Source organism: Boleophthalmus pectinirostris, unplaced genomic scaffold (assembly GCF_026225935.1).
Source record: "Boleophthalmus pectinirostris isolate CB_2022bp ecotype Guang Dong unplaced genomic scaffold, ASM2622593v1 HiC_scaffold_6, whole genome shotgun sequence".
Lineage (NCBI taxonomy): Eukaryota > Metazoa > Chordata > Actinopteri > Gobiiformes > Gobiidae > Boleophthalmus > Boleophthalmus pectinirostris.
The window spans coordinates 4399263-4412642 of record NW_026571447.1 but is presented as its reverse complement, the minus strand read 5'-3'; the positions used below and the strand labels follow the sequence as shown (position 1 = coordinate 4412642).

At 41.0% G+C, this 13380-nt stretch overlaps 1 protein-coding gene across 1 annotated transcript in view; it reads left to right on the top strand.

Annotated features, from left to right (window-relative positions):
* Positions 1–13078, top strand: part of vwde (von Willebrand factor D and EGF domains) — a 43399-nt gene extending 30321 nt beyond the window's left edge. Inside the window, exons 21-32 of the mRNA XM_055163372.1 lie at positions 53–237; positions 1401–1745; positions 4759–4854; positions 5701–5796; positions 5878–5973; positions 7319–7414; positions 7490–7585; positions 8182–8277; positions 9031–9126; positions 10760–10855; positions 11020–11200; positions 13030–13078. Coding sequence (XP_055019347.1) covers positions 53–237; positions 1401–1745; positions 4759–4854; positions 5701–5796; positions 5878–5973; positions 7319–7414; positions 7490–7585; positions 8182–8277; positions 9031–9126; positions 10760–10855; positions 11020–11200; positions 13030–13078 — 1528 coding nt within the window. The remainder of the gene's footprint in view (positions 1–52; positions 238–1400; positions 1746–4758; positions 4855–5700; positions 5797–5877; positions 5974–7318; positions 7415–7489; positions 7586–8181; positions 8278–9030; positions 9127–10759; positions 10856–11019; positions 11201–13029) is intronic.
* Positions 13079–13380: the final 302 nt, after the last annotated feature.

Here is a 13380-nt window from a genome sequence, read left to right as displayed (position 1 = left end):
AACATGGCTTTGTTTTACAGAAAAGGTCTCTATTTTTTTCTGTATGTTCAACATCAGGGGGAGCTCTGTTTCCATCGCGGCCCAAATCCTCCAGGCCTCTGTCTCCCTCTCCCTGCAGCAGGAGGCCCTGTCACCCCGGGGTGCAGTGCTTTGAGAGCGTCCATGTCTCTGCAGGATACGTCTGCGGGCCCTGTCCTCATGGTCTCCACGGAAATGGACGCATCTGCAGAAGGACAAGTGAGTGTGATCGTGAGCACCATCGCACATGTGCCTATGTCATGTCGTATGATTTCAGTTCTTCCCGTTGTGTAGTGTGACAATAATCTTAAAAGACGAGAAAAGATCATGTAGTGGACAATAGGCTTTAGAAATGGAAATATGGGTCAACCGATATATCAAGCTGATATTTGGCTACAGGTCTTAAATCTCCAGCAGACGCCAGTATTTTGTTTGGGTCAACCAGCTGCTTAATAGTCTCTATTCACGCTTGTCACAAACCAGGAAGACATTTGGAAACATGTGATGACAACTTCTGGCGGGCTCTGTTCGCGGTAGTAAATCAACAAAGGTTAGGTTAGGTTGCTTTATTCGTACCCCTAGGTAAATTTGTTTTGCAGATTTGAGAGGCTGGTCCCACATTTCAAAAACACAATTACAAAATAAAGTGTCACAGTGCTCCAGTGCAGAACAGTTTGTTCCATAAAGAATGAATTAAATTCATCCATCACACTTGGCTAAGATCACAATAAATATTAAATATATATATAAAAAAACACACGGACACCATATTAAATTGACAGATAAAGAGATTACAATTTATTAAGTATGATAGCAGCTGGAATGAAGCTCCTTTTAAAACGATTTGTCCTAGATTTTTGGACTACAAGCCTCTGACCAGAAGGAAGCCTATAAAACTGCATTTCAGTTGAACACTTTAGTGCAAAGAGTACAAACGGTGACTACGCAGCTCTCTTATCCAATGTAGACTAAAACAGAATAGTATATGAATTTAGAATCAATTTAAGTTGTATATTTGGGGAAACAATTTCAAAATCTATCCTACATATCATCAAAAGTATGGGTCTTGGACTTGAAAAAGAGAGAGAACTTTAAGCCGGCGGAGCAGCGTGTTCACAAAGAGCAATCAGCAGAGCTCTGTGCTGGTCCTTTCACCTGTGGTCACCTGACGGTCTACATGGATGCACCTCAGGGCCCATCCCGACACTCGGAACTGTAACGAAGCCTGGCACGAGATCTACCGATCTATATGTATGATCTTAATCTATACTGTGGAACATTTTAGACAAAGCAACATAGGAAATCAGAATTTTCTGTGGGTCACTCTTAAAGTTGAATTTAAGTAGAAAAGCACATGTTGTAACAGTGTCAGTGTTTTCCAGACCAGAGAACAGTCCCGGGTGGAGCTGACGGACCTCCCCACGTCATCACACACAACCCGCCGCCTCCCACCAGCTCCAGCCTGCTCCGGAAACAGCCCGACCGAAGAGCCAGGCCAAAGGACAGAACCACAGAGAGGAATCAAACTACAGACCTCTCCCCCGCCGTCCACAGAGGGCAGCCCCGGGGGACGCAGCTGACCCCTGACCCCGGCGCAGGGGAGAGGGGAGGGGCATGTGAGGAGGGGACCTGCTTTCCGGGAGTCCCCTGTGAACCCACTGCTGCTGGGCTTTACAAGTGCAGCTCCTGTCCCCATGGTTACGCAGGAGATGGAGTAACATGTCAAGGTCTGCATCTTTTTTTCTAAAAGTCCATTACAGTTTCCATATTACCGTATTATTTGCACTATAGGGCACTCTGGATTATAAAGCGCACTGTCATTAAATGGTCTATTTTTTTACTTTTTGTACATATAAACCGCACCGGACTATAAGGCGCATTAACCGAAACAAAACAGTTAGATAAGTCAGTCAAACTTTATTTAAAGGTTGTATGGAGGATTTTTTTTTTGTTTTTTGTTTCAAATTGTCAATGAAAGTTTAAAATACCATTACAGAGATGCAGCAGGCTTGTAATTATGATGACCAAAAAAAAAAAAAGAAGGAAAATCTATCAACTGTGGACATAGTGAGGCCAGATAAACATCAGCCAATAGATAATGAGGCTCACTCTTTATCTATTGGCTGTTAGGTTGTCAATCAAACTCCCTAGTGTAACTGACTCGCCGGCACGCGGGGATTACGTGGTTTATGCAGTGGTTCTTAGACCACCAGACTGTCGCTTCCTCGCATTTCGCACAGAGTTGTTGCGATGGCGGACAAGAATCTGTGACCAGTTCTCCACCAAAGAAAGTCGGTTTTTGAGGTCGCTGAAAGAAGAAGAGAAGTGGAAAAGGAGCGACGACAAACTGAGGTGATTCTTGGAGATTCCTTCCAGCGATTGCACGACTGAAGCAGACGAAGGCTCTAAAAACTGATGCATCCTTTGCAAAATTATTTCTAGACAGGTCGCTTCAACAGTAATTCTGAACACGCACTGGCTGTAAACAAGTATGATTTCTAGAGTAAAGAGACGGGAGGAGGTGTTTCTACTGAGGAGCTGTGGAGGAGGAAGGTGGTGTCACGCATGCACAACATTTGGAAAAAAGGACTGTCGCTGTATTTCTCTTCCCTTAAAAAATCCTCTATACAACCTTTAACACGTTTACATTAACTCTCAACTTTGTTCAATTGTAACTCGTAAAAAAAATATATATATACTGTCTGAGACGCTAAATTGTTAGAATATTCACAGTAACTCATAATAGTTCAAACAGTTAGTCATTCTGGCGTCCACACGTCCACATCCCTCTCGTCATTATCCGAGTCAGTGTGGTTACTGTTCCCTGCAGTTCAATGATGATTCTGTTCTTGGTGAAAGTTCGGACCACAGTTGATACTGATCCTTAGTCCAGGCGTCCACGATCCGTTGGCAGATCGTGGCGTAAATCGCTCGGCGCTGTCTCTCTGTCTTGGTGAATGTGTGTTCTCCTTCTCTCATCCACTGCTCCCACACACCTCACACTTTCACTTTATAACAGCCTTGAGTTTAAAGTCGGTGTTGTAAATGTGTCTCTTGACAGGTGCATTTTGATATTAAAATTAATCACAGTATGTATTACTCCTGATGCTCCTGACTACGGGAGCTGTAATTCTGCAAGTGGAGCGGCTTTGTAGTTTACTAAAGTCGTACTAAGACACTCCAATAAATTCATATATAAAGCGCTCTGGATTATAAGGCGCGTAGTCGTTTTTTGATGAAATGAAAGGCTTTTAAGTGCGCCCTGTAGTGCGGAAAATACAGTACACCATTTTCTGATCTGTTCTAATGTAGTTTCCTCATCTCAGACCTGGAGTTGTGTTTTGTTTCATTCACATGTTTAACGCACAAACCCTGAAGATTTATGCTGAGCTCTTCTCTCAAACTGAAAACACTCTATTCCACCTTGTGATGTCATGTGGTAATACACGAAGTGCTCCTCTGTGTTTTTAAATACATTTGGATGATTTCAGTCCTGGAATTGCCAATCTCTATTGAACTAAATGTAAAAAGGTAAATGTTAACTTAAAAACTTCATGACATCACAATTTGGAACAGAGCATTTTGAGCTTCAGAGAAATAGACAAAATATAATAATGAAGCAGAGCACATCTCCAGGTCTGTTAAAGCTCACAAGAGTAAATTTTGCATAATATAAGATCTATAATTTATCTTTGTACTTATTTTATATTTTTAAAAAGTCAGTTGAAAGTGCTGAAGCCATAAAATTAAAGAGGAGGTATTTTAATTCTATGGAGCTATTAACTGCTAAAGCTCAATTTATTTTCATGCTTCAAATTGTCTACACTTAACCCCCTCTGCAGAGCGTCTGCGTTAAGTGATGTGCATCTCTGAAATGTTGTAACTACACATTGAACCCGTGCAAACAGCAGGGAAGTGACACAGACAATAAGGGCTGTGATTGGTCCTCTCTATTTCCGGTACTCCGCTTTCCCGCTTCATTTTGTAAACACGAACGGCATTTTTAAATCCGAGCCTCCTAGAGTTGCGGCGGTGAATTACTTTGCGGCGCATAGACCTCAACGCAGACCCATAAATCAAAACGACGGCGAAACAGTGACGGCGGCAGTGTGTTGACGCAGAACCATAAAACACAACATATTTAGATCACCATGTTACCTTCTGACAACGCTATATTTCCCCCAAAAAAACAACGTATCAACATGTTTTCTAAGTTTCACATGTGTTTTTGATGCTTTGAGTCCCTCCTCCCTTTTCTCTCCATGCTAAGTCACTCCCCCTTCAGAGTGCTATCACATCAGCATGCATCTCGTTAATGAAACTACTGCGCATCACATCAGATTTGTCAAATTGTAGTGTACAGTTGTATATCCTGCTTTTGTATATTCATGAAAAATGGCCTTGGGGAGCACGGGTGACGTAGGCTTGTGGGCTGAGCTTTTGTCAGGACTGTAGTGTTTGGTTTGAATAGAGCCCAGGAGAGATCACTAGATTACTGAAACATGCGTAAAACTTCTACAGGCATGTTTTCGATGAGGGAACAATGTTAGAGCTGGATAAAAATCTCCAAAAAGTCAATTTTGCATAGTACAAGGAACCGTTTGAGGCAGGATATGTTCCAAAAACGTATTTCTACTTCCTCTGAATAACAGCTTTTTGTGTTGTTCAAAGTAATTCAATAAATATTTGTTGTTGTAGCCCAAATAGACCCATGATTGACATGTGTTTCGTGTGTTTCAGCTGTGTGCAAATATCCATGTGGAAGGAACATGGAGTGTTCTCTGCCCAACACCTGCACGTGTAAAGAAGGCTACACCGGCTACAGCTGCCATATTGGTAAAGGCCAGAGTGTGGCGCTGTTCTGCTTAAAGGGTCATAGGATGATATTTTCCTCATCACAAACAGACCTAGAGTTGTGTTTTGTTTCATTCACACATGTTTACTCTGTTTAGACTGAGTTCTTCTCTCAAAAAGAAAACACTCTGTTCCACCTTGTGATGTCATATTGTGATACAGGAGGTGCTCCACTGTCATTTTAAACTCCCTACACTTTCACTTGAATCATTTGTATCATTTCAGCTCTGGAACTGGCCATCTCTCCTGAATTAAAGTTAAAAGGAGCTGTTCACTTTGAAACTACAACTAAATGACATCACAAGGAGCATTTTGAGATTTTTTTTATTTATTTAGTTTGTTTACCTTTATTTAACCAGGAGGTCTCATTGAGATTCAGAATACAAAACAGTCAAATCACAAAATATCACATTATAAAACCATTTGCATCTCTCAAGAAAAACACACACACGTCTCAGTCACCAGATTCTTTACAAGTTTCTTGAACTTATCAAGTGACACCAGAGATTCCCATTTAAAATCTTTCTGTAAATGATTCCAAGAACAATGGAGCTGTAGGAAAAGGCAGATTTTCCAAGCTCATATAGGCACCGAGGGACAGTGAAGAGGAACTGTGAGGAGGAGCCAAGCCAGTAACTACCTGAGCTCACATGAATAATAAAGAGTTACTCAAACATGTGAGAATGAAACAAAAAGCAACTCCAGTCTGTTTCTGAGGAGGTAACAACTTTATAACATGACTTAAAGCTCACAAGAGTCAATTTTGCTTAATATGAGACCTTTGAGTCTAATCATATTTCTTTATTTCATGACGTGTGTCGTCTTCAGCTGTGTGTCGTCCAGACTGTAAGAACCAGGGCCGCTGTGTGAGGCCCAGTGTGTGTGAGTGTCCTCTGGGATACATTGGACCCACCTGTGAAGAGGGTAAATCTGATAATAAAGCTTTGTATATAAACCATATCTATATGAAGTATACTGTATATGTGATGATGTTTTTCTGTGTAGCCCACTGCGACCCCCCCTGTCTGCACGGAGGAATCTGTGCAGCCAGAAACCACTGCACCTGCCCCTACGGCTACGTGGGCCCCAGATGTGAAATCAGTGAGTGGAGAAGTTTAAGTAATAAGAAACAAGCAGCAAGATAAGAACAGTTCTGCTACATTAAAGCACTTTTAAGATTATTATATTTAAGAAAAAAAAAAAGCAGAATTGTCAATATTTTAGGTTGGAAATCGTGACATCACACTAGGGCAGTGGTCTCCAACCTTTTTCCTCCTTTACAAAACAAAATGCCAGAGAGCTGATCATTTTAGCCGCCACAAGAAATTGAGGTGATTACAAGACAAAGGGCAAGCCTTTGAGCACAGTTACATGCCTATGAAACATGAACCATTATCCATTTATTAGTGCACAAAGTTAATAGTAATAGGCATTTAATTAATCAAATGTGTGTTATTTAGCACAGTGGTATCATTCTGAAATCCCTTCGTGAGCTATTTGAAAGTGGGTGGTAACACAGCTAACCCACCTTTGTTTCCAATTGACTTTACATTTAAAAAATGTCCCCCCTCTCTCTGTAACTGCTGCTGTGAGTAAGGGGACCAGATTTTCTAAATCCAAAATACCCCCTGACACCCCTAGTTTGTGGTGGTTGGTTATAATTAAGGGAAATTGCTCTGCACCTGGCCCATTTAAGACATGTGAGTCAGTATAGTCACATTTTCTTTGTGTTTTGGTCATTTTTAAGCAGCTTTTCTGTATTTTACCTAAACAAATGAGAATGTATGCCTCTCTTTACTGTTGTCCCAGTCCCAGTTTTGAGACAGGGCTCAAAACTGGGACTGTCCCGGGTAAATAGGGACGTCTGGTCATCCTAGCTGTGAGACTCATCATTTTGATCTTAAAATGTTCACATTAACCCGCTCTACATGATCCTGGTGTTCAGCTAGCTTGTCCATAAAATAAATTCATCATCCTACTATGGATCCAGGCTCCACTCCTAACTCCAGGCCTTGGTGAGCTTCATTTGACTGGAGCTGAACGCTGTGGGTGACATCACACACCCTTAGTCCACTTCTTTATACAGTCTATGGCCAAAACTCCTCTAATGTACACAGAAATACTTATTTGCCAGAATGATAAGAAAACACCTTTCTTTTGTTGAAATAATGTTCAAAATATGAGTTTTTTTGTGTGTGTGTGTCACTGGTTCAGTTTTTTGTGTGTGCCCTTTTGATTCTATTCCCCATATGTTTTAGAACATAAAGCGTTTTTTTGTTTTTTGGTTTTTTTTTTGCTAATTGCTTCTTGATTGGTGTAAATCTGTAATTTATATTTACAACAGGCATAATCCCACCACATTAATCCAAAACCTGTCCTAAGCACTTTTCTGTAAAGGTAGTAAACATAAACAGTTGTATGTCCATCCTCTTGTCTGTGTGAGCAGTGGTGTGTAGCCGTCACTGTGAGAATGGAGGGGAGTGTGTGTCTCCTGACGTGTGCAGGTGTAAAACGGGCTGGCAGGGACCCACGTGTGCTTCAGGTACAGACTCAACTCATTCTCCGAACACAAACCCCCGTCCCCGCACCTGACACTGTTCTCTTCTGCTCCTGTCAGCTCTGTGTGACCCTCTGTGCGCCAACGGAGGAACGTGCATCAAACCCAACTCCTGCGTGTGCCCCAGCGGCTTCTACGGCGCCCACTGCCACATCGGTCTGTAGTGCACATTCAATACTACACTACATTACAGTATGCTACAATACATTACAAATATTTATAGAACTTACACTGAAAAGTTCAAAAGTTTTCGATCACCCTCATTTTTCCAGTTATTTATTGCTATTCAAGTCGCGCAAAGGTAAGAACTGAACAGACAGAGGTTAAATAAAAAGATAAGATACAAAACACAAGTCCAAGTTCTGCCAAAACTACCTCAGGAAAAAAGAACAAGATGGTAAAGCTTGAAAACCTGGAGTGTCCAGCAGCACAGTGTCCAGACTTAAACCCCATCGAGCTGCTTTGGGATGAACTGCACAGAAGAGTGAAGCAACCTACAAGTGCCACACATTTATGGAACTTCTGCAACAGACTTGGAATCAAATATTGTTCAGAAAGTTCTTCCCTGTTGTAAAAAGAACGAGCCATGAGTGTGTTCAGCTGTTTTATCTGACAAAGGTGGACACTTTCATGAATCAAAAGTTTAGAATACATTTTGATCAACAGTAAACAATAAAAAAAAAAAAACCTGAAAAAGTGTAGTGTTCTAAAATGTTGACCGTTTGTGTATATCTTCGTTGTCTGTCTTTCAGCCTTATGTAACCCTCCGTGTAAAAATGGAGGCCAGTGCATCAGGAACAACATGTGCTCGTGTCCAGAGGGCTACACAGGGAGGAGGTGTCAGAGGAGTAAGTGAGCGACACTGGACTGTGACTCTTACGTGTGATGATCAGGATGTCTATCAATACTCGTGTTGATTCAGGTCACAATATAATCTTAAAGAAACGGTATGTTCCTTAAACATGTGTCTCCAGATATGAGTTAACATTTACTCTACATGTCAAAGCTTTTACTGAGGACAAAAACATTGGATATGATGTCCCATTTATTGATAGTATTTATGTAATAAGGCAGTTATCCAATCAGAAAGCAGAATGAGCCTCACATGCGTCTGTCGTTTTAAGTTGCCAGTTTCACTGCTGAAGTCCAGTTGGCTGCTCTGTGATTGGTCCACCAGCTGCTATGTCAATTTTGAAAAATACAGCAGGAGAATCTCAAGATGGATTTTTGCAAATTGGTGAACGCACAAATATTATGCAAGGCTCATGAGTCATGGCCTAAGAAAAACTGTGTGTGTGTTCCTCTATCTGCAGGATAAGTCACTGACAGCACACGTCCAGTTGTAATTTTGGTAGTTTTTAAAACAGTAAGAGTACAGACCATATAAAGTTCTATTTTAGAAGCAAAATGAAGTAATTTTCATTGAATCTAGACTCTAAAAAGTACAATTAGAATGCCTTTTATCTGTCTGCTTAAGGCTTATTTTCTCTGATTTCATAAAGTTGGTCTCATGTTATCAGTAGGACATCATGTAGGACATTGGAAACACTGAACATTAAAACTGATATGGTGGTTTGTTTGTTTGTTTGTTTTGTGTTTAGGTGTGTGTGAGCCCATGTGCATGAACAGGGCCAAGTGTGTGGGGCCCAACACCTGCTCATGTGCGTCAGGCTGGAGCGGAGACAGGTGCAGCAAACGTGAGTCACTGAAAAACCTTATTGTACACTGCTCAAAAAAATGTAAGGAACACTTTGAAAACACATCAGATCTCAATGTGAAAAAACTGTTGTATATGTATACAAATCTGGACAGGGCAATGTCTTAGGAACAAAAGGATGCTCCTGTTTTAAAGGAAATGAACAGCAGGGGCACTAGAGCAGCAGCAATGAGAGACAAACCCCCAAAACAGGATTGGTTTTACATGTGGAGCTCATTTCAAGTTTCTCCCTCTTGGTGTTTTTTGACTGGTTTCCACACGTGCTGCTTTAGTTAGACTGATCATCACTACTGGGAGTATGAGGCCGTTCCTTAAACCTACAGAAGCAGATTGTCCATCTTCTCCAGGATGGTACATCTGGACGTGCTTTTGCAAAGAGATTTAATGTGTCTCCCTGCACAATGTCCAGAACATGAAGATTTCAGGAGACAGGCAGTTCCTCTAGGAGAGCTGGACAGGGCCAAAGAAGGTCCTCGACCCATCAGCAGGACCCATATCTGCTCCTTTATGCAGGAGGAAAGGCTGAGCACTACACAACCCTGCCCTACAGAATGACCTCCAGCAGGACACTGGTGTGAATGTCTCTGCCCAGACAATCACAAACAGTCTTCATGAGGGTGACTTGAGGGCGTCACATGCTGTAATGCCCCTGTGCTCCATTGGCATTTGCTAGATGACACTGAAACTGTCAAGTCTACCACTGGTGCCCTGTGCTTTTCACAAATTCACCCTAATCACCTGTGACAGACGTGAAAGAGTCTGGAGAAGATAAGGAGAAAGTGGACTAATGTGCCACATCATTATTTCACTTTGATTTTCAGGATGTCTATTAAATGAAGCCCTCTGTAAACTGAACACTCTATTTCATGTACTTTCATTATTCCATTAAAAGATGTGGCATTCTTTTGTTCCTAAGACATTGCCACGTCGATATTTGTATAGATATCCAACATCATGTATCTTTTCACTTTGAGATCTGATGTGTTTTCAAAGTGTTCGAGCAGTGTATTATAGTCATTAAGTTCTGCTAAGAGAGGAAATGCCATCTCTAACACCCACTGACACATGTGAGGTTTTATTTCTAGTATTTAGTCATGAACTGTCACATTTGTAGATCATGTAGTTTACCTCCTCAAAATGAGACCTGGAGTTGTGTTTTGTTTCATTCACACATGTTTTAGTAATCCTGGCTTATTAGTCTGTACATCTCAAAGCTCAAAATGCTCTTTTCAACCTTATGATGTCATGTAGTGGTAGTTTTCAATAGCTAACCTTTTACATTTAGTTTACCTTTAGTTAGAGTTCGCAATTCCAGGGCTGAAATAGAACAGAGTGTTTTCTGTTTGAGAGAAGAACTTAGTTTAAATATACAGGGTTTGTGTGTTAAACATGTGTGAACGCAACAAAACACAACTCCAGGTCTGTTTGTGATGAAGAAACAACATAACAGATCAGAAAATCGCGTCATATGGGCCCTTTAAGATAAACATCTCAAATCCCTGATACTATATGTTTCCTTTCTCTGTGCAGAAGATTACAGTGATAAAGCAGATTGGTTTGGAGAGTTTAGTTTGTTTCCATGTTGCAGATCAGCTGTTGTTTGTGCTCCTCAGCCGTGTGTCTGCAGAGGTGTAAGAACGGAGGGGAGTGCATCGGACCCAACACCTGTCAGTGTCCGGCCGGGTGGGAGGGGCTCCAGTGTCAGAGCCGTGAGTAGCTGCACTTTTACACTACGACAACACTTTTGGCAGAACATAAAACAACACACCAATCAACTATTTACAGTTTTGACACTTTTATCTGTTGAAAGTTTTGGGAGGAGCTGCACTGCAGAAGTCTGACAAACTGTGTGTTTTTGCGTTTGCTTTCTCAGCTGTGTGTAAACAGGCCTGTCTGAACGGGGGGAGGTGTGTGCTGCCTGATTACTGCCACTGTCGCAAAGGATTCAAAGGACTCACGTGTGCAATAAAGGCAAGAGACACAAGACACACACTACAGCTGGCAACTTTGAGTGCAGTTCTCTTTAGGTTTCACCAGGAAATAAGAAAGAATAAGTATGAGTAACTAATCACTTGCTTTCATGTGTAAAATGCATTGGCAAAGTGTGTCATTTATTTATTTAAATTAAGGACGATGCACAGAAAACATTAATCTCAGAGAAAATAGATGCTCTGTGCCAGATTTAGCTACAAGCTCCTTTCCATCTGCAGTCCTTGAGCAGATACAAAATACATAAAAAAAACTATTTACACTAGACCAGGGGTCACCAAGCCTTTTTGTAACTGAGAGCTACTTCATGGGTACTGAGTCATATGAAGGACTCCAGTTTGAAACACTTTTCTCAAATAACACATGTGCTCAGTTTGACTTTACTTAAATATTATTAATAATGATTCATGATAATCATCTGTGTGAAGACACTGATCATTCATTACCTCCGCCAAGGAGGTTATGTTTTTGCCGGCGTTTGTCTGTTTGTTTGTTTGTTTGTTCTGTTTGTTTGTTTTGTCTGTTAGCAACATAACTCAAAAAGTTATGGACCAATTTTGATGAAATTTTCAGGATTTGTTGGAAATGTGAAAAGGAAGAACTGATTTCATTTTGGGGGTGATCCGGAAGAAATTCTGGATCACTTTGAAATTTTAGTTAACATTGTGGTAAATGGGGCCAAAAATTTTGTTTCTCAATATCTCGGTTAATTATTGACCAAACCCCATGAAATTTGACTCAGGGATGGACAATCGGATCCTCTTTCATATTCCAAATTGAAAGATACAAGACAAATATTTATGGAAAACACAATGAGGGGGACTGTAGTCCTTGGCGGAGGTCTGCGCTCTCTGAGTGCTTTTCTAGTTGTTCATGATTTCTCACAATAATCATCAACAGTGACAGCGAGGTGGGAAACAGAGATCAATATTCAGCATTTTCACTTTATTCATCTCAGTAATTGTTACATTTTTAAGTACAGTTTTAGCAGTTATCATCATTGCTTCTGTGAGTGTGTTTACAGGCACATCCTGGTTATAAATGCACTGTCCCAGTTTGTTGACATAATCTTACAAATGCTCAAAGGCAGAAAATATAGATTTAATAAACCAGGAAAAATACAAACAACCATGAGCTCCTTTAACAGGTTCCTCACCAGTGGACACTGCACAGATCCACATTTCCAAACACTATTGTACAAGTTCTACTGCAGCAGATTCTTCATTAAAATCTTCTGCAAAGAGGCAGATCAGTTAACACAATAATCAAAACTAGGATCAAACAATTCAATCAATTATATTGAATAAACTAGTAAAATTGAATAAAAATAAATAAGTCAAGCTAAAACCAACTAAAGGAAACCAGTAAAAATGTGTGCGAGCCTTATCTTCTCAGGCAGGTCGTTCCAAAGGCTCCCAGACTGAAAAGGCTCTATCTGCCTTCGTCCAGAGCCTGGACTTTGGAACAGCCACAAGGACCTGCCTGAGGATCTACTCATACGGGGTTAAAAGTTCTGAAATGTAACGTGGTGCAAGAAATAAACAAGCTTTAAAGTGATCAGTAAAATCTTCAAATCCATTCTAAAACACACAGGCACACAGTGAAGGGAAGATGAACAGAGGTAATTTGTTAGTGTCTGTTAAACCCAGTGAGGAGCCGAGCTGGAGGCAGGAGATGGATTTGATGTCGAGGCCAAAAAGGAGAGAGTTACAACAGTCTAGACGGGAGAAGATGAGCGCGTGGAGGACTATTTCCAGATCAGGGCGAGAGAGGATATGTTTGATTTTGCTTATTGTGCAGAGGTGGAGAAGACAGGATTGGGTGACTTTTTTTGAAGGTTCAAGTTGAGGCAAGAGTATGTACTAACTCTATGTCCCACTGCTTCTGTGTGCAGGCCTCGCAAACATGAAGAGAGACGGATCTGCGGAGTGAAGAACGAATGAAGAACAAAGGGTTACTGAGTGCGTGGGTGGGTTTTTATCGCATTGTGGAGACTCAAATCTTGGGGACCTGCCTCCCTTTTATGGACAAAAATCAGATCCTCATGATATAAATCCTTTCTCGTTAGATCAACAACGCGGTTTAAAGTTCAGATGTGGGTTAAAACAGCTTAAACTTGGGTTGAACCTTTAGCCCCGCCCACTAAGTTCTTTCTACATCTGTGACATTGCCTATAGATAATATTTTACAGCTTGAATGTTTTCCTAGTTGCACCTTTTCCCAAACAGTGCATGAGTAAAGAGCG